This window comes from Manacus vitellinus, unplaced genomic scaffold (assembly GCF_001715985.3).
Source record: "Manacus vitellinus isolate BGI_N305 unplaced genomic scaffold, ASM171598v3 scaffold_51_pilon, whole genome shotgun sequence".
Lineage (NCBI taxonomy): Eukaryota > Metazoa > Chordata > Aves > Passeriformes > Pipridae > Manacus > Manacus vitellinus.
Genome location: NW_021940620.1, coordinates 4,098,282 through 4,118,954, shown reverse-complemented (window position 1 = coordinate 4,118,954; position 20,673 = coordinate 4,098,282). Strand labels below are relative to the sequence as shown.

The 20,673-nt window shown below is 46.5% G+C and overlaps 1 protein-coding gene across 1 annotated transcript in view; it reads left to right on the top strand.

The window, feature by feature from the left end:
- The first annotated feature begins 200 nt into the window (after window positions 1-200).
- The window catches only part of COL23A1 (collagen type XXIII alpha 1 chain), a 173,575-nt gene continuing 153,102 nt past the window's right edge, over window positions 201-20,673 (top strand). Inside the window, exon 1 of the mRNA XM_025896000.2 lies at window positions 201-357. Within this exon, the coding sequence (XP_025751785.1) occupies window positions 201-357 (157 nt within the window). The remainder of the gene's footprint in view (window positions 358-20,673) is intronic.

The window sequence follows — 20,673 nt, the reverse complement described above, 5'->3', positions numbered from 1 at the left end:
AATCCCACCAATGGAGCTTGGCTAAAGGGACTTTGGGATGTGCAGAAGGAGTCTCTGCCTGTTCCATATGAGAGCTGTAGACTGGCCACTTGCTAAGAAATCTTTAATATTTATGTGCTACTAAAGCATGGGTTATTATCCAAAGAGGCTGAATGCAACAGGATGAAACCATTACGCTTCCCTGGAAGGGAGTGTGCTGGATGGCTTGGCTGTTGGCACGTGTGCACAGCCTGCATTTAGACATAATGTGCTCTCTAAATGACTGTTTTTATTCCTCCTCCAAACAGAAACTGGGTGAAGGACTAGCAAAGCTGAGGACAGCGAGAGAGGCTCCCTCAGACTGCATGTGCCCCCCAGGTAGGTGCAAACATTCCAGCACAGCCCACGCCAGACTGCCTGGGAGCTGCCTGGGAGCCAGGCTCTGAGGCCACTGAAGAGGCTCTGAGGCCACTGAGCTCCACCTCTCCTATTTTATATGTTCCTTTTTATCAAGGAAAATGTGTTATGAAGTATTTTTTCTCAAGCTGAAGCACTCTGTTGTGCTTGAGACCGTTAACTTCTCCCACTGCCTTGCCTTGGCCTGTTTACAGATAAAGGAGCTTGAGGTTTGGACAAAAGCGACGTTTGGCTATAAGAATAAAAGAGAGAAGAGCTTGACTGGGTTGTGGGTCCTGGGTGTTGGGCCAAAACAATTTAGAAGTAGTAACACAATCACTGGGGCTTAATGGAAGTGTTATAATTAAAAGCTGCAGCCTCTCTGCCTTTTCAGAGGGTAGCAACTTCTTTTGCTGTAGGAAAGCTGTCACCGATTGTTTAAATTTCCTCACAGAGTTTAATGAACTTCTAAAACCGTCAAAACTTCCTGTTCTGCGGAAAAACCTCTTCTTCTGTGGAAGTGCATGCTCCTTGGAGACAAAAACCAGCTCGGATTAGTTTGTAAAGGAACCTCATTTATAGAAATGCTCTGTAAAGTGCTCTGCTGTCACACTGAACGGGGCAAATGGCTTTGAGCTGAGGCACTTCAAGCCTTTTCTTTTTCCTTTTCACAGAAGTAGCAAAAGATGGGTGAAAGATGTGCAGTGCTTTGATGGGGGAGAATGCACAGGTGTGTTACAAGGGCTTGCAAGCAGCAGGTAGTTCCACTGTAGTTTTAAAGAAAACAAACAAACCATAAATGCTACATGGAGATGCAGGATAGGCAAATGAACAGGCTCAATTTTTCCTGCCCTCCTGGGTCTGACTCCTGCCGGAACATGCAGCATTAGTCCATACTCACAGGAGGAAAAAAAAACCAACCTTTTTTTACCAAAAGATTATGTTTAATAACCTCGGAAATGGACTTTTTTCCCCCCATGAGATTATGTTTAATAACCTCAGAAACGTTTCACTAATGATGCTCTTAAACATACTCGCTGCTTTTCCAGTGGAAGGCTCCTGTGGGTTCCCTGTGTGCCTCACTGCCTGGTAACAAGCCCCATCAGCTGAGACACAAATCCTGCTTATTTTCAGCTCTCAAAACAAACTCAAAACAGTTTCCTCCCTTTTGATACACAACAAATCCATCCACCTCACGGGGCTCTGGGGCTGCGTCTTTCCCTGGTCTAGGCAATCAGGGCACTACTGGTGTCCCTAAGTGGTCAAGAGGCTTTTCCTTTGCTCTGTGGAAAGCAATTGGGATTGAAGAGGCTCCTTTTGTCCAGGAAAGTCCCAATTCTGTTCTGGGTCACTGGGTTTGCTGGTTGCTGTGTTTGGGAGATGGGGGGAAGAGAGGAAAGGGGAAGGTTTTCCCACGTGCTGCTGTAATACTCGTTACACTCATTAGTAACGTCAAAGTAATTTGTGAGCCCAGGGAAGGAGAAGTGATTTCCTGGTGGGTAGGAAACGTCCCATCCTGCAGGGAGCCCAGTGCTGTGCTACACGAGGATGTGCTGCTGGACTGTCCTGAAGCCTTTCAGCTATTTTCGAACAAATCAAAGAAATCTTTACATGTGTTTAATTTTTTTCCCTCTTTCTCCTGAAGAAGGCTGAATTGTCTCCTGGTTTGTACCTAAAGAGCTTGGTCTGGAAAACTCCCGAGAGCTTGAGGCCCTCGCTGGCATTCCCTGCTGGGCTACCCCAGGATGCAAGCTTAACAGCTGAGCTTCAATTTGCCTCTGTGCACTGAAAAAACAGCCCTTGCGGGAAAGAAAATTCCCCCGTGGAGGGGATGGGGAGGTGGTGCCAGCCCCACTCCTGCTTCCTGGGGGCAGCTGGAATCTGGTGGGTGTCCTGAACATGTGAGCTGAAGGGGGCTTTCCTCTGCCAGAAACCCTGCTAAGCTTAAGAATTCCTTCTTACCACTGGATTTACAGAGAGCTGGAGAGCCACTGGCGAGCTGTTGGTGAGAGTTCTGTCTGCACTCATGCTGGGGCGGTCCCTCCCTCCCTGCCTCTTTGGGAAAGGGGGGACTTGCAGCCTCACAGACCCACCCATGGGCAGAGGCAGGAGCAAACCACATGTTCAGAACTGGCCCTGCCAGCTGGGCTTGTTTTAAATAAGACCTGTTTTTTCCTAGAAGTCAGTCAGTTTGGGGGGTCATTTGGATTTGAGGGGGTGGAGGTTGCTTTTGGGGCACTGCTTTGGTAGAATTGACTTATGGGACACGATGATTAGGATCCACCTAAGAGTTAAATAAGGGTCAAATTATTTTGACTACAGCATCCTAAATCACTGCTTGTAAAACACACAAACAAAACAAATACCCACCCCTCCCAAAAGAAAACCCCAACACAAACTGGCCCATTTTGTGCTTTATGTCACCTGTTTGTCTGCAGAGCTCATTGGCTTCTAAATGGGGCTTTTCAGGGCTGTGGAGAGGGGCCAGTGGCCAGTAGAAGCTGGTGGCCGGCAGAGGGGGCCCGGCTGTTTCACCAGGGCCACGGAGACATCCCGGTCATCAAGAAAAATCATTGAATCACAGAACGGTTTGGATTGGAAAAGGGACCTTTTAAAGTCATCTAGCCCAACTTCCCTGCAGTAGCCAGGGACACCTCCAACTAGATCTGGTTGCTCAGAGCCCTACCCAACCTGACCTTGAAAGTAATAACAATTTTTAAAAAAAAAAATAATTAAAAAAAATTTTAACAGCTTAAAATAGTGCTATCTGTCTCTAATGCTGGGCACGCTGCAAAAAGTTGCCTCTGTAGTTGCTCTGAACATCTGTGTGCTGCTTTGAGTTGACTTGTTTTGCTTTATTCATTCAACCAAAAGGAGGGGGGGATGATGACAACAGCTTTGTGTCACTTTGGGTCCTCTGTGGTTTGGGCATTTTTGTGACTGAGGGAGAGAAGAGCATCCTTGGGGGGCTGGGGCAGCTGGACCAAGTGTGGGTCAGGCTCTGGAATGCTGTGATGGGCTGGTGACCCCACTCTGGGGACAAATACGGCCTTTCAGTCCCCTGAGCTATTTGGGACAGGGTGGCAGCAGTTCCATGCTGTGGGCACCGGGCAGGGCCAGGACAGGCTGTCCCCATACATTGTCTCACTGGGAAACAGCAGTGCAGTATTTGTATTATTGTCATTCCCTAAGCCAGGCCTGTAATACTTTGCAGAGGCCCCTCATCCCCTCATGTTCATCCTCTTTCTCTGATGGGATCCTCACGCAGCCTTTGCTGCAGGATGAGACCCAGCAGGTGCAGGAACACTTGTGTATATGGCATTTAGGACAGCCTTCAGCTGATAAGCACTTGGTTGAAGGCAAGACTAAAACTTCGTGCTTGTAAACGCTTTGTTTATCAGTTGTGTGAGCATTGGATGCCTTTTCATACATGGTTTTTTTAAGGATTCTTTTTTATTTTTTCCACCTTATATTTTCAATGCAGTCTTTTAAAACCTGAGGTGCAAAAGGCTCTTGTTAAATGCAGTATTTGCCACGCCAAAAGTCTCTAAGCTCTGTGAGAAGGTCCCACAAGAGCTCAAGGTGCTGGATGCACCCTGCTAGAGCCTGAGAACAAATTTTCCTCTTCAATCCAGTAAAAATGAGCAAAAACCAGCCCCAGTCCACAGAGCATGCCTTGCCCAGCAGCTGGTCCTTGCTGTGTTGTGGACTGAGGGTGTGAAAAGCTCCAGCTCTGTTGGCTGCTCTCACACTGCGTATTTCAACCTACGCCTTGTGTTTCCACGTGCCTTTTTATTTAACAGCACCTCCTGAGCCTGAACTCCAAATTTCCTGGCTGCTGGACGGGGCACATCCCTGCCTTCATCTCGAGTTCACACTGGGACGGTGTCATACACTTTTGAATGTATGTGTATATTCTAAACCAGTGTTAAATGTCGAGTGTAGTAATCTGATGTTCCAGTTAATATGTGACAAATATTTCCCAATAATGGCTTGGCAGCAGGAGGAGCGCAGTGGTGCTCCAGCCGGCAGGACGGCGGATTGCTCCACTTCTCAGCAATTCAAACCATGTGTACTTTGGGGGAGACAATCCTTTAAAACCCTCCCTACCCCTGCAGACTCAGCAACTCCAGAGACTCTCTTGCTTGTATCATTTATATGATTTTATTTTTATTATTAGTAGTAGTATTATTTTAGTGTTTACCCTAACTTTATACCCAGAGATCAGCGTTCCCCAGCTTGCTCTGGAAGTCTGGCACAGTACTTTTTGTGGTTTCCAGTGACTTGAAATATCTGCCTAATTTTTACTGGTGTAAATGTTGCCCTTCAAGTGTCACTCGCTATCTGCCTTCTCCACGTTGTCTCCCCAGGTAATTAGCACAACAGAATTTCACTAATTGCTGGAGATCAAGGGGGAGAGGGCTCTGCTGGCTTTGTAGTCCTGACAAACGGCAGATGTTTTCCAGGAGGCCAAATGGGATGTGCAGAGCTCTGCTAATGCCGGCTCTTTGTTTCACACTCTCGCGTGATAGCAGCTCTGTTATTGCATCTCCAGGATCTGGGCCTGTAGTGCTGCATTTCTGAGTCATGAGTCCTTCAGGATAGTTCAATAGATAATAAAAAATATCAAATAAAAGCAAATATTTCTTTTTTTAAATTAGTAGTGATCTCTGCTTTTCTGAGTTGCTTTGCACCTACTCAGCTTAAACCACTGAAGTATTCCTTATAGACATTTAAGACACACTTTTCTGCTTACTGAAGCCACTAAAGTTCAGTATTTTTCTGTAATTTCTGCAATTAAAAGTCAGACAATGAACTTTATACCATCTTCAGGTATTAAAATGCCTCCTGAATCCCCCTTGCCTCAGTTTCCTGTACCCTTCCCATCACTTTGCTTCAACAGGGTTTGCTTTCTCGATCTGCCTTTGCCTGCAGGAGGCTGGAACATCAGAATTGCAGATTAGCATAAACAGGATTTTTTGTTGTACTAAACTTACAAATGCAATCAGAATTCTCTCCTGCTAAGAAAAAGCGGTGCCAGGACTTTAAAAAATGAGCCAGAAGCCAAGTGTTAAAGCATCTAAGTAACGAAGGACAACTGGCTGAGAAGGGCTTTTGGCAAATGGTGCCATTTAAATGCAGGCACTTACTTTCTGTTTCATGTGTTTTCAAATCTTACCCCTTCAAAAATCCAATCTGCAGACCTTAGCAGCTTTTGGAAAAAATGCTCTTTGAGCATAGAAATGACTGCTGGCTACCTTCCATCAGTCCTTCCTGGCGACCATACCCCAGTCCCTTTTGGATATTTGTGGAAGGCCCCAAGGACATCTGGAGCTGTCTCTGCATGCCACATGTGCAGGACCCACCAGCTCCTTCTCCCGGGAGCTACCTGGGATGGGCACAGATAACCTGCATCCTCTTACTGGAAGGTGCTGGAAAGCAGCTGGAAAGAGGCCCCATCTCATTCTGGGGAACTCTGGTTTCAAGACTCTCTGTTGATGGAAGCCTTTAGGTCAGGGGTTGTTTTCTTGAGTGGTTGCAATAGATGGAAATAAATGGAGGAGAGGGAGTCTTGCTTGGTTTGGCATCTCCTCCCAGCCATGTGTTGTGTGCTGCAGGGTGCCAGCCAGCAATGGGGAAGGAGCCCTAAGTCCCCCTGGAAAGCAGAGGAATGATTTTCTGGTGGTCCTGTGGGCTGCTGTGTTTCCAGAGGGGGTTGCTGGCATGGTGGTAGCAGCCAGATATATCATGGCAGTGTTGGAGGGGTTCTGCTTACACTTTTGGTACCCTGCTGACAGCTCGTGGTGGTGGTGGGAGCGGGAGGTGACAGCCAGGTGTGCAGCAAAGGGCAGGTTTGAGTCTGGGAATGAGGGGTCTGCTCTCAGACCGAGCTGCCCAGCATGCTGGCATCTGAGGGAAGGCACGTCCTCTGCTCAACACCCACCCAGACAATACCCCACAGACCAGCTGCTGTGTCAGCCAGCAGTGACATTTAACGTCCTACCGAGGTGGCTTTAACTGCTGGCTGTGGCCGCGGCTTTCAGAGGCAGGAAATAGCGTGGAACCAGCGTTATTCCCAGAGCTGACGGCGCCTCTGACACAGTCGGAGCACGAGCTCAAAGGCAGTCTGGCCTCAAAACCACTGTCGCAGGGAAATGGGCCGGAGCCGCCTTCCAGTGGGGATGAGGCAGGATTTGTCCTGGTGGCGTTTGGTGCAGCCCCAGCGTTTGAACACAGAGGCCCAGAGCAGTACACCAGGAACCAGCCCATCCCAGCAGCATTTGCCTTTAGACCACTTCAGCAAAAATTAATTAAAACTGGTGACATCAATAGGAGAAGGCTTTGAAAATTTATTTTTTCTAAGTCTGCCAAAGTTATTTCGAGTGTAATGAAAACTACAAAAATAAACCCGATGACCATATCCTCTGTGAGAGGCTCTGTGTAACTTTATCTTTGTCTCGACATATGAAGTCATTTATCCAGGCACAGATATTTTTTGCTGCCAACCCCTTCAGTGCTGCCTTTCCAGAGAAGAGGGTCTGGAGCGGGTTGATTCAGTGCTCATGGACTGACTCACCTGGGAGTTTCCCATTAGCTTCCAGTTGGTTTCCTCCTCTTTCTTGTTCAAACGAAGGATTAATATCACCCTGTGAGCAGGGACTTGGCTTTGCAGAGCCCATTATTGAAAATAGATGGTGCTGGCATGGTACCTCCTGTATCTCCATGCTTCCTCACTGAGCCAGTAGTGCTGTCATCTCCTGTCCACCCTGGGTGTAACAGGATGGGAATGTGTCACAAACCCAGCCGGCTTTAGATTGATCTTATGATTCATGCAGTGTGGATAGAAGCAGGTTTTAGCATAGAAATTATTTTGAGGCAGTTAGCTACCATTGATGTATTCCTGGAGTGAGAGCTACCTTATTTCTCTGACATAAGAAGCTCTAGGCTGACATTTCATGACTTGCATTGCACAAATACACCCTGCACAGTAACACCATCACCTGTGCATGCAGCTGGGAGCATGTAGGTAACAGCAGCCAAAATCAGACTGTAGCAGAAGGGCTGTAAAACTGTTATCCCCCTGCTCTCCCTGCGCTGGGTCATTCACCAATAGGTACTGTTAACAAACCTTCCCTCTGGCCTCTTTCAGACAAAGGCTGGACAAACAGCCTCATCTGCCCCACCAGCCTCTGCCCTTGGCTTCCCACTTGAGAAGTCCTGGGCAACATAAACCTGGTGTTATCTCCTGTTATGCCATTCCACAACCAGAAACACTGCCCTTCCCCTGGTGCTGTTTGTTTGCTCCTGTTTGGTTGCTCTAAGACAAGGTCATGTGTTTTACTTTGTAGGGTTGCAGGGGCAGTAGGTGTAGTGACCTTTAAAGAATCCAAATATAACTCCATCACTCATGACACTCCAAAAAGGCTGGAGCAGCGAGTGCCTGTGTGGTACTTAGTTCCCAGCTGGGGTTAAAACATTAGCAAATCTATCAATAGCTTTTTCAGTTATTTTAAGGATTTCTGGGCAAGACAGTGCCTTTCAGCACTTGTTAAATAGAGTTTCCTTAAAGGACAGCATTCCTCTGAGCACCAGCCCCTGAACAACGTGCCTTCACATCGCAAATTTTGCTCATGCTTTGACCATCATATTTTCATGGGAGGGAGGAAGGTGAACCGGAGAGCGAAACCCCCTAGTTGGCCGTAGCTGAGAATCCTAACAGGATTTTAATCAAGTAATTATGTTGCAACAGTTGCTCACTGAGAAATGTGGCTTGCCTGGATTGGAAAGCCCAGGGTGTGAATCCAAACACCAGCCGCGAGTGTGGATCGCTTACCCCTCCACTACCAACCCAAAACACGAGCCAAGCATTGATCATGACAGCTGGGATTGTACTTAAAACTCCAGGTGTCATTTCAGACATAAAAGGAGAGAGAGATCAGGAAACTTTTGTCTGTTTTCTCAAAATATGTGCCACAATTCTCTGGGAAGATTCAGTGAAGTTCAAGGGGGAAGCCTGTAAATGTGGTGAATAACTTCAAGGCACTTCTTGGAGTCAGTGAAGGCAAAGAGAGTGGATCACACCTCCAATGAGTCTGGGAAAAAAGTGTTTAGATCATTAAACATTTGTATAACAGAACTTCCTGGGAAGTTGGCTGGAGTGAGCTGTTTAATTAAGGCAGTGGCAGGGAGGAAGGAGGCAGGATTGTCTTTTGCCCAAGGGTTTCAAGGCCAGGTTGGACAGGGCTTTGAGCAACCTGTTCATCAGAAGGTCTAGTGAAAGGTGTCTGTGCCCATGGCAGGGGGGTTGGAATAAGATTATCTTCAAGGTCCCTTCCAACCCAAACCACGTGGTTTTGGGTGGGGTGGCAGGGATGCACACGGGAGCTGTGCCTGGCTGGGTTTGGTGCTGGATGTGCAGGAACCATGGAATGAACTCACCATGTACGTGCACAAGGTACACCACCACCTGGAGTGGCAGGTCCTTGTGGGGACACACTGCAAGGAGAAGCAGCATGAGGAGACAGAGTCAGTGGCTGATCTTTTTTTTAATTGCACCTGTCCTGCCATGATAAACTAAGACAGTAAAAAGGCTGGATTTCTGTTCTGCTTTTCTAAATCAGACCCAGGAGGCAATAATTCTCATCATTTCCCAGCTATGACCCCATGGTAATCCCACCCAGCATCCAGCCTGGGAGGAGGTGACGGTCTCTGCAGGCTGTGCCTTCCAGCCTGAGCAGAGTCTGGTGGGTGCAAGTTTGGGTTAATGCAGCCTTACAGGTTGCACTCACATGGTTAATGACCTAATTAAACCTCCACCTGTTCTTTGTTTGTCACCATCAGTCTCTGTTTTATCATGTGGCAGAAGAGACCCTGGTGCCAAGATGCCCCTGCACACCCGGATTTGGCAGCCTGTGCAGTACAATGTGCTTCTTGGGTTTCATCCCTGCGGCAGATGGATTGAGCTCATGGCCTTTTGTGGGAGCAAGGCAGAAAGCTGTGGAAATGCAGGGAATGGCAGGGCCCCAGTGACCCCCTGCCCACCCAGCATGGGGTGTTTGCTTTTTTTAATGTGACCTAGTAGGGCAAGGAGGAGAAAAAACTGCATATGCAGGAGGAATTGAGTGTGGCCAGGGGACTGATAGAGGGGGCTCCTTGATTTCGTGGCAGGAATCCACTTTTTTCTCACAAATTTGAGTTGGAGATGTATTTGTGAAAGACCTCACATTCATCTTGTACACCATGCAGAGTCTTGGGTGGAGCAGGGATTTAGGGCTGTGTTGGTTGCATGTGAAGCTGTTGTCCATGTTTCTGCACGCTTTTAAATTGGGTCTGTTTATGTAATTATGCATTGAAGGCATTAACAGAACTTGGTTTCTGCTGAATGGTGAATGCCCTGGATGGTTTATTTTTTCACAGTGGTTGCAATCATGTCAAGATTTGAAGGCCAAGTAAAGCCAGTCTGTGCCTGGGAATGGTTGCGTGACACAAATTGCTTTTTAACCCACCAGAGCAACCCCATGGCAGGAACCACTGACTCCCAGTGGCACGGGACTTTGTTCATCAGTAGGTCCCCTCCAGTACAAGTTGACTGGGACCATTTATGTCAAGACAACTCCAGTGGTGGACTTGGCTCCAGCCCATATGTGATGTCTGTCCCTTTGCTTCTGGCTCTTCATAGCACATCCGTGGATGTTGGCCATACAAGCAGCACGCAGAGGCCAGTGGCCCCTGGGTGGACCCATTAAACTCTGCACCACATAAAAATTTTACCCCTCATGCCCCAGGCTCTTGGGTGGCTTCCCAGCAAGTGTGACATGATGGAGATGGAAGTATTTACAAAGAAAATTTAAATAGGTTCGATGATGTTCCCGACCATCTGTGTGCTTGTGGTCAGACTTCTAAAAAAAAAAAAAAAATACTGGTAGAGATGAGATCTGTCAGTGCAGTACATCTGGAAATGTTTTTTTCTGGCTCGAGTTTGTCTGGGTTTTCTCCCCGTTTTGTGCTGTCTCTGAGCAGCCCCTGTTCGTGCTATTCCAGCCCACTCGGTGCAGGAGGATTGAGCAGGTTTGGGCTGCTTTGCTGCTAAGAGAGATTGAGGATCTTGGAGAAGATGTTGAACAGATTTTTCTTTTTCTTTTTTTTTTTCTTTTTCTTTTTTTTTCCCCCCCAGCAGATCTGTCTGGAGGATGAGAACAGTTGGTATTGATACGATCTGCTTCATATTTTGGGAAGCTTTGGCAGTAACTACTACCAAATAATGATGCTTCTGGGGCCCTATTGTGCAAACATTTAAATATGTTCAACCGTGTTGCGCAGAAACCCTGTCAAGGGACTAACGCGCCATCCCAGAGGAGCTTGAGGGCATGACTGGTGGCAAAAATGGTCCCTGATAGGGAACTGGGAATGTATGTCCCATTTCTTAAGAGAAGTCCTGGCATTTTGGCTACTGGCCTCATCCTGGGCACATGTCACTCCCACGCTGGAGCACGGTAGGAAGACAGAGATGCCCCGTCCAGAATTAGCATGTGCTTTTCTTTTCTGCTGCATTTTCTTTTTTCTTCTTTTAATTTTTGAATCCATCCATTTTGTAGATCAGGACCACATAAAAGCCTTATTTGAATTCCAAAGATAGGGTAAAATTCCCCAAGAAGGGGTGTTCAACTCCACTTGGGAGTTTGTGCAGACCGGTTGTCCTTAAGGATAAAAGCGCCGTATTTGAGCTCCTCGAGGGTTGCTTTAGTGTGAATCGAGCCTGGCTTTAAGGAACTCTGCTTCGTTTTCAGAGTGAAAAGGTTCACAGTGTTTTAGCCATTCCTTCACACAGACATGAGGTCAGAGTGCACCAGTGCCTCGCAGCATCCCCGGCGCTCGGTCGTGCCCCGGTGCCGGGGACAGACAGCCGTGCTGGAGACAATCAGACACATGAGGTCTGGACTGTGTGGAGGAGCAGCAGCACAACCACCCCCCTGGTTTGGTTCCCTTCGGTTATAGTGACACAAAGACACATTCAGGCCTTTGATGAAAGCCAGGCTTCACTGCTCTTACACACACACAAACAAAACAAAACAGCAAAATAGCAGAGAAGGGGAGGCTGTGTCTTGTTAAAGTGGGGACTTGGGATTTAGCAAGAAAAAAAAACCAACCAAACCTCACTTTTTTGAATTAACAAGGGAGTCTGAAGTTGGAGCATCCCTTCTCCATCCCTCTCACCCTATCAGATCAGTGGATGTTTCCAACCCTCTCCCTTTCTGGGAAGAGCCCCTTCCTCTTCAGCCTTCCTCTTAGAAGGAGTTTTTTATAGAAATACATACATACATATCTATATCTATATCTATATCTATATCTATATCTATATCTATATCTATATCTATATATATCTCCCTTCCCACATATAATCCCATATATATATATGTGTGTATATACTTTAGTGCTTGTTAAGTGGCAAAGCAAAATGCAACGAAAACTAGGGAGTGACAAACACATTCCTTCTCCTTGGTGACTAAATGCCCACTCTCTTTTACTGGGTTTTATTCTGGGCTTTGCTTATTGCAGGCTTTAGGTCCTCTTTGCTCCAGACTGGCCCTGGCTGACAGCTCTGCACCAACAGCTCATCCCCAGGTAATTTCATTGTGGGGAATGAGTGAAACTAGGTGGCTCCATCCTGGTTTGGTTTAAGCTGGTAATTATGTGTTGCTTGAACTCAACAGTCTGCTGAACTGTTTTGCACTGAAATTGATTTAATACCTAATTTTGGAAGTTCTCTCCCTCCTCTGAATGTCTCAGGGAGGGGGACAGAAAAAGCAATAGCACTGCTCCCCCTGTTCTTACCAAGGGGTGCAAGATGCCTGTGAAGAATCAGAACTGTCACCTGCCTGTGCTGGTAACTGGGCACAGCTGCTGCTCCTGATGCACCTCCCTCACCACAGGTGTGTCTGGGGGGGCTCCTCCTCTTCTACAAAGCCTGGGCTCAGGGAGTGCTCTCCTGTTTGTCCTCTGAGCTCTTGTGGGATGCCTTGGCAGCACGGAGGGGGCCCCAGGCTGGTGGGATGTGGTTCTGTGGCTGAGGTGAGTCTTGTGGCATTTACTCCTTCTCAATTCTCGGGAAGCTGCAGCAAAGGGACAATTTGGAAGTGTATGTTTATTCTTGTGTGAGGTGGGACTGCTGGTCAGCCTGGGCATGAGAGTTTTGTGCAGGTGACTTTAAAATATCTGACTCCTCTTACCTTTTGCAATATGGGGCAGGGATTAAGATGCACTGGAGTGAAGTAGGCAAGCAGAGGTGTGTATATTTATGCACGTGTGTGCAGGACAGCTCGTAAAGGTCTGTGTGTGGGTGGCTGTTGAGGCAGCCTGGGTGCCTCTCGAGAAGTCCTTTACATTTTTGTTTTGGAGGTGCAAGACTGTGGCAGAACTCTGTGCCTCTTTGTTGCTGCAGGTGGTACTCTGCTGCAGGGGAGCTTTTGATCTGACCAGGGGCACAGATTTTGTTATTTGTGTTATTTTGAAGCCTGTTTGTGTTATTTGTTATTTTTGTTACTTTGAAGCCTGTTTTAGCCCACCTCCTCTGGAATTGGGTGTCTGCTTGACTGTGCTGTAATGTGAGAAATGTCTAACAAATGTGCACCTTGAGGAGAAATCCTGAGTAGGAGAATGAAGTGGCCCAACTTCAAGATGTTAAACCACAGGATGCTTCTCAGGGGTCTTAGTCTTCCTGGCTATTATTTTTGGTGTTTTTCTTGTATAAAGCACTGCTTTTACACACAGGCTGTGCAGCTATTCCAGGGTATTCCTCCACCCTTCCGAGCAAGTGGCTTCACCTCTCCCTGTGAGTAACCCTTTGTAACCCAGCTGGTTGGTCTGTCTGTAAGAGGAGAGGTGGCTGAGAAGTCAGTAGCTTTTGTTGAGCTGGTTGTCCCCTGAATTCCAGGTTTCCATTTTGATCTGTGGAATTCAGGGCTTGGTGGGGAGCAGGGGCTGAGCCTGGTTACTGGCCCTGGTGAGACACCAGCATGGGATTGTGTGAGAATGGCAGATGGCACACTGGGATGCCATCCCAAAAAGGGGGCTCCTAGAGATAAAAATGTTCAACAGGCAGTGGGGGGAAGGTTGGTAATAGCACTAATTGGCTTCTGTCTGTGGCAGTCTTTCCAACTCAACTCAGTTTTGTGACTGCACTATTGTCTTTAGTATTTTTGTTCCCTGTGGTTTAATTTGTTTTGTTTGGGGGTTTCCTTGTGGAATGCCTGTACTGGTGCAGCGTGGAAGCAGACTGACCTTTATTGATGAAGGAAAGAATGTCTTGGGGGTGTCACAAAATGTAAAAGAGAGGGAGGGAGAAACCCACAAACCAAGGCCCTCTTTGGAGGGTCATCTTTCCCTGTGCTGGGCAGTGACTGCTCATTGCTGTTGTGCTGCTCATCCACGCTGATGAAGCACGAGCTGGGGGCTGTTGGTGGGGCTGGGGGACGCCGAGGTCGCTGCTGATGGGTGCCAGCTTTTGTGGGGTTGGTGCCAAATTCTGCTCTTAAACCTCAGTGCTTGGTAGAATTTAGCAATAGCCTGGCTTAATGTGAAATGGGGCCCCGGGTTTGAGCCACTAATCTCTTCTGCTTGGGGCTGTGCCCTTGCCAAGGAGCCACCAACAGCCGAAGGATTGGGGCCAGCTGGGATATAGCCCTCAGCTGGGAGGCAGAGGGGGGACCCTTCTCATCAAAGCCACTTACTGAAGCTGTTTCCACTCAAATTAGGACACCCCTGATAGCACCTGGGATGCTGAATAATAATGCCTGTTACAGGCAATTTGTACTTATCTGATAGCCTGAAGTGCAAAAGCTGGAAGGTGAAGGCACGGAGGCTCAGCCCGGGACCAGAGGGTTTGATTTCCCTCTCCCTACTGCCAGCATTTTGATAGGGAGCCAGGAATGCTGTGGGCTGTGAAATGTTTTTGTTTTGCTTCATCGGGTTTGTGCAGCCAAGTCCTAATCGGGGCTGTCATTTCCAGAGAGGGGAAAATGGGAGGTCTGTGTTTTGAACACCTCTGTGGGACTGTTGCAGGGAAAGGGTCCTTCCTGGCAGTTTTAAGGGAGCAAAACTTTGCTTGATGTTCAGGGTTTTTGGTTAGGTTTTTTGGTTGGTTTGGGGGGGTTTTGTTTGTTTGCTTTTGGGTTTTGTTTGTTTTGTTTGGTGTTTGTTTTTTGGTTTTGTTTTGCTTAGTTTGTTTTTTTGGATGTGGTTTTTTTAGTTTCTTAAAGTTTGGGGGGGGGGTTGTTGTTTGTTTTTTTTTTTTTAAGCAACACAAACTGATTTGCTGGTTAGAGCCATAAGTGGTACAAAATGGGGCTGAGCTGAAGCTTTTCAGTGCCAGGCATCACACACAGCTCTGATCAGCTGGAGAGCTTCAGCCAAAATTTGCTCCTTTCACCTCAGCCAGGTGAAAATACATCAGAGATTAGCATGACCCATTGCATCTTTCTTATGGATTGGCCTGGAGTATGAGCATTGTTAATGTGTTATCATTTAAGTCTTTAATTTCTGTTCACATGCAACTCTTCAGCTCTCATCTGTGAATTATTCATCCGAAATTGGGAATAGCAATAACTAAAGTTATTTGTTTGCGGATATTTTTGGTTGGAGGAGCCCTCTTTGGTTTGCTTGTCTTCCTTACCAGTTTATGTATCTTGACATGTCATTTCCTTTGTGGTCTTGCCCCTTCCCAAAATGGATTTGCATATTAATAATTAGAAACAAAAGGAGATAAATCTCCATCATAAATGTCTTTCACATTGAGTTAGACACGATTTTGGGGGAAAGATGACTGATGAAGCCTGTAAGTCAAACATCACAGACAACCTACCTGGGCATGAAAGGGAACCTGCCCCTCTTGGCTCCTGCCTCTGTCCCATCTCATCCTTTCTTGCTAAATGCTCTGCTGGACCTGCTGCCCTTTCTTGAATCCCCCCTTGAAAGAGCAGGAGGGGGACCATAATGATTAAACTAGACAGGAATATGTATTTTTGCAGCAGGTTAATTAAGGACATTGATTTAGTCATCAAGCCCATCCTCCTCCCACAGCCTTCAGTGCTGAGCCATTGCCTTGCCCTGCACTGCTGAGTGAATCCCTGCTCTCTCTGCTTTATGCAACAAGACAGTTGTAATTCCAAGGTAGCTCTTTATGGGAATGGAACTTCAAATCCTTGGATGCAGTCAATCCTGGTTCTAGTTTTTTGATTGCTCAGTGTTATTCTGGTTATTGTTAACAGATTGTGTTTTTCTTTATTAGGATTGAAAGGTTTTTATTAGGACGTAGAGATTTTTATTAGGCTTGTGTGTGCATTGATTTGTCCAGTGCTCTGAACAGATCATCCTGAAGATGATAATATTTCCTGCAGGTGGTGTAACTGTAGATTCTGTAATGTTGTGGTACCACTCCTTAAATAGATTGACCTTTCGGTTTCGGTTCTGCTCCATTCTGCCAAAATAATTTCCTCCTTGCTCTGGTTCACATTATCAAATTGTAAAGCCATTAGTTCCAGTTCTTGGTAAGGATGCTGCTGTCCAAATCTGGCCCTCGCTCAGGCTGAGTGAAACTTGTGATTATTTGGGCAGCCCGAGGCAAAGTACCAAGAAAATGAGATGCAGGATTGGTTTGAGCAGTCCCATCAATGAAAAATGAGCGTATTTTTAAAAATATTTTGGTTTTATTTGGATCATGCCAATGTGTACTGGAGAGCTTGGGATGTAGTGCCTCTGTGAATCCTCTTTAAGAAACTGTAGTGGTTCTGGTTGTCACTGGTCACCCCCACTGGGGGGCTGGAGGGCTCCACAAAACATCTACTGCATCCCTGTACTGTGTGGGGACAGCACTGGTCCACAGCACATCCCGACTGGCAGGAGGGACTTTCAGGAGGAAATAAATTGATTTAATTTTGGTAGAAAAAGATATTTTATTTTCCCAGAATTTCTGGATAAAAATTCTATTTGAAAATGTAGAATTGTTGACACAAGAGAACTTAAGCTCGAGTTCATCACTCCCCTATCCCTGCTACACACAAAGACAGCCCAAATGAATGACTGGCCCTTCAGGAACCAAGCTTGCTTTTGTGTTCTGGGTTTTTCTGGCCTTGCAGGTCACTGAGTCACATCACAGGAGCAGGACAAGTGCTGCTGCTGGTGTCCTGGGACTGCATCTCCTCTACAGCTCATGCCAGCATAGAAGAATGTGTGGAAACCATGAACCTGGGATCTGAGGTGTCCCTGTGATGGATTTATTTAGGAAAAACCCAATGCACCCCCCACAAAACAACCCTTCCCCTCCAATCCCACACTTGAGTATTCACTTTCTTTGAGTGCATTATTCTGATGCTGTTGGTCTGCTGTCAGCATCCTGCTTCAGGTCTGCAGACTCCAGGGCAGATCTGCAAAAGGAAGGTGGGAACCTGCTGCCCTGAACAGCAGAACTTCTTTATTTTGCATGGCAATAGCTCTGATCTGAAACTGCTACTGAGAGTTCAAGAAACACAGCTCCTAGTGATCCAAGAGTGATCAAATAGCGAGTGACACAGGTGCACTTCTCCATCTGATGTCAGACCCTCACAGACCAGGCTTTTTGCAGGTATTCACCTCCTGAATCCCAATTTCTCATCCAGCAGAGCCAGCAGAGTGTGCTGGCAGCAGGTTTGGTGCCACTGCTGAGGGATGCTCGAGGTACTGCTGCTGGTGGGGCAGAGGAAGAAATCTGGGGTGGGGAGGGGATGAAGTGACAAAAAGAGTTTAAAAACTGGCTAGATCCTGGTAATAGTTGCAATAGTATATGGAGTATTGGCTCACACTGAATGAGGAGATAGTCTTGGCATAATTCAGTGAAGAATGGCTCTTAAAAATGTGTGGCTTTTCTTTAGATTTACTCTCAATACACTAAATAATCTCCTGCTTTGACATTTTAATTGTAGAGCCCAGATGTGAAAATTTTCCACCAGGTCCTGGCAGAGATCCCAGCAAACTGTTTCAACTGGTTAAGCTTAAAAGAGGGGGGGAAAAAAAGTGTTTCTTGCACTTGTAAACCCTATTGTTTCACAATTTATCAGCTAATATTAATCTCTCCAGGCTTCATAAGAAACAGGATAAGTGTTGCATCAATGGTGAGGAGGAGATGTGGTGGAGGCACTTCTTGGACATGAAGTGGTGTGTTTGATGCTGAAGAAATAGGGAGCTTTTGACATTTGTTTGGTTTTTGTAAGGTCAGAGGGAGGCAGAGATCCAGTCATTGGTGCTCAAGACTGGCCTAGATGTTATGGTTTTAGCACTGCTGCTTTGAATTTTATTCAGTGGTACATTCTTGCAGGGGACAGACTTTTTCCATCTGTTTAGCAAGTAGTACTGGTCCTGATTCCTTTTGTATCCACTCTGCTGCCAGGAAAGATAGGAAATATGCATAAAATCTACAAAATATGCATAAAATCAATTATGTAGGGTTTGGGGATTGTTTTGAGTCTGTCTGCTGTAATGGACAAGCTCCTTGGGAGCAGCCAGCCCAGCCCTAGAGCTGTCCTCCCTGTGTCTGGAGTGTGTCTGGGGAGATGGAGGGAGCTCCTGAGGGACTTCTTCCCTAAAAGCAGTGTCCTGACCCTGTGTGTGCATGGTGGGGCTCTCCCTTGGCTTTGGGAGACAAAAATGGAGTTTTAATGCAATTCATGGATTGGTTTTTCCCGTTTCTGTGCTGGATCCTTTTGGCATTGAAGATGTTGAGGCAGTGGCTCCTGACCCTGGTGGGATAGAGGGTCAGAGGATCCCTGACAGTCAAGTATCTGCTGATTTGTAACAGCTTTGAGGTCAGTGGTCAATAATTGGTGTGCAGAGGAGGCAAGGACTGTTATGTCAGGATCCATAATGTGCATCTCCCACCCTTCCTCTGCTCCTGTGGGGTCACAGCTGTGTCACTTGGAACCTCTTGCTCCTGGGTGGTGGGATGAAAGCACCCTGTGCTGCAGAGCCTGCCTTGATTGTCAAAATGCTTGTTAGTTTGAGCTCAGTTACCATCTCAGGAGTGTGGGGATGGCCTTGCCCATCTCTTCAGGGGATGCTTGTGTGGGGCTGAGCAAAGCAAGACTTTGCCTGAAGCACGTTGCCTTTTGAGCTCTGTGTCAAATTAGCTCAGTAGCTCCTGGGGGAATTACAGGCATCCACAGACAGAGCCTTTGCTGTCCAAGTACCTTCCCTGTCTCAGTGGAGGCTGGAAAACCATTAGGGAAAGATAGAGAACATGGAACCCTTGCAATTGGGCTCAAAGAGGATCCAAACCCCACCCAGACATCTTCACCTTATCACACAGAGTTTGAACTGATGAATTAACTAAATCCTCAGAAGACGGATGGGTGAACACAGAGTGACCATAGAGGGGCTGTAAATTAAATTCCTAGGTGGTAACATGAATGCTGGAATAAATGGGGAGGGAGTATTGGTGCATACATGGCCACTGCTGTAGGTGAGGGAGTCTGGAGCTCATGGGGGCTCAAGTACCAAAGCAAAGAAACATTTCTGTGAGTTTAGTGCCAGCAGGGGGGAGAATGGGGGTAAATTTGGATTTTTCAGAACTCCAGTGGCACAGCTAGCCCACTTGTCGTGGTTCTCCACTGTCATTCTGGGATACTGGAGCTCATCATACCCCTTTGAGGGCACTGGGACCAGCAGCACTATTTATGGAGGCAGAAGCACCAACAAGACCCTCTGGCTTGTCCCTCTCTGCTCTATACCATGTGGTTTGCCTTTGGTGCCAGTTAAATATTTTTCTAAAACTTGGTGATTTTGTGGCTGCTGGGCTCTTCCACAAAGGTCCAACATCTGAAATTGCAGCGAGGCACCTCTGGTGCTTTGCTGATGTCTCAGAATTTCATTAGCTTGGAATTGCCGTTACTGCACTAATTGTATTTCCCCCTGACCTTTTTGGGTTTTTGTTTTTTTGTTTGTTTTTTTTTCCTTTTTGCCCACAGGAAAACGTATGGTTTTCACAAACCCTGTTTGTTATTTAGCTCTGGCTTTGCAAAATACCTGTGAAGATTGGTCTCTGTGAGAATCAATTGCAGACAATTTTCATTGCAAACAGGATCCTGCAGCACATACATGTGCAGCTGGGCTGGCTTCTCCTTGGAGCATATGTAATGGCTTCTAAATGGAAAGGAAAGTCTGAGGTGAAATAGATCATGACATGACATTTTGAAAGTTTATGAAACAATAAAACACAATAATCACGGTTAAAATTTGATAAATGTGTGGTGGTGTTTTTCTAGCACAGAATATGGTTCTGCAATAAACCCTAATTAATACAGGCTGTGGTAAACAGATTAATTCCTGTTAAAATCAGAAACTTTCCATGCCCTGAACTGAGACAAACATGCATTTTAGCAGCCAGTGTCTAACCCAGGGAGTAAAAATATTTCTGTTCCCTTTTTTAATTGTTATTATGTTTATAGTATGCCTTGAGCAAGGACAAAAAAAAAAAGGCAGCTCTGAAACTGCCCTGGGTGGCATCAGGCTCTGGCTGTGTGTGCACAAAGCCTCCTCCCTTGCTGTGAAACTCATATAGCTTCAAATCTGCCTATGTGGGATTGTGTGGTTTATTTTTTCAAGGAAAGAGTGATTTCTTTATCAGTTTTAATATATTTTCCTCAGCAGGCACAATTTTTTACCCTTCCTTTTCCCTGGGCTGAAATGTGTGGCTGCAGGAAGGGGCACAAATGTCCTTGGGAAACACCTCCTCGAGTGGGGAAGGTGCTGGAAATGGTTTGAACTGAACTTAATGTTGACTTCATGCATCTGGGAAGATGCATGCTTGCTTTAGTTAGAATTAATTAATTTGGTGAATCATCCCCTGGTAAATCAGGATTTGGGAATCTAAGATGCACTAAATGTCAGTGTGTGGTGGTGACTGTGTCAGGGGACCTGTGTTTGGGGAGCAGGAGAACATTTGCCTCCTCAGCTCTGAATTTTCAAGGCCACTTGTGCATCAACAGGATGTTTCCTGGATGACCACATCTGAAATTGTTGTTGCATCAAGCCCTTGATTTCTTGAATGCTGGAAGATGGCCTGGGTTTTCCATGTTGATGAAACAAGCTTCATCCTCTGCCACATATACCAGAGAGGATCTGCACTGAAAATGCACCTTTTCACCTCCATCCAGCTGTGGTTTTCCTAATATGTGTTTCTGAAACAAACCTGACTGCCAATGAAAACATCAACTCTTACACTTGCTGGGAAGAGAGGATTAAATTCTGCTTCCTGATGGGATGGTGATGGGATTT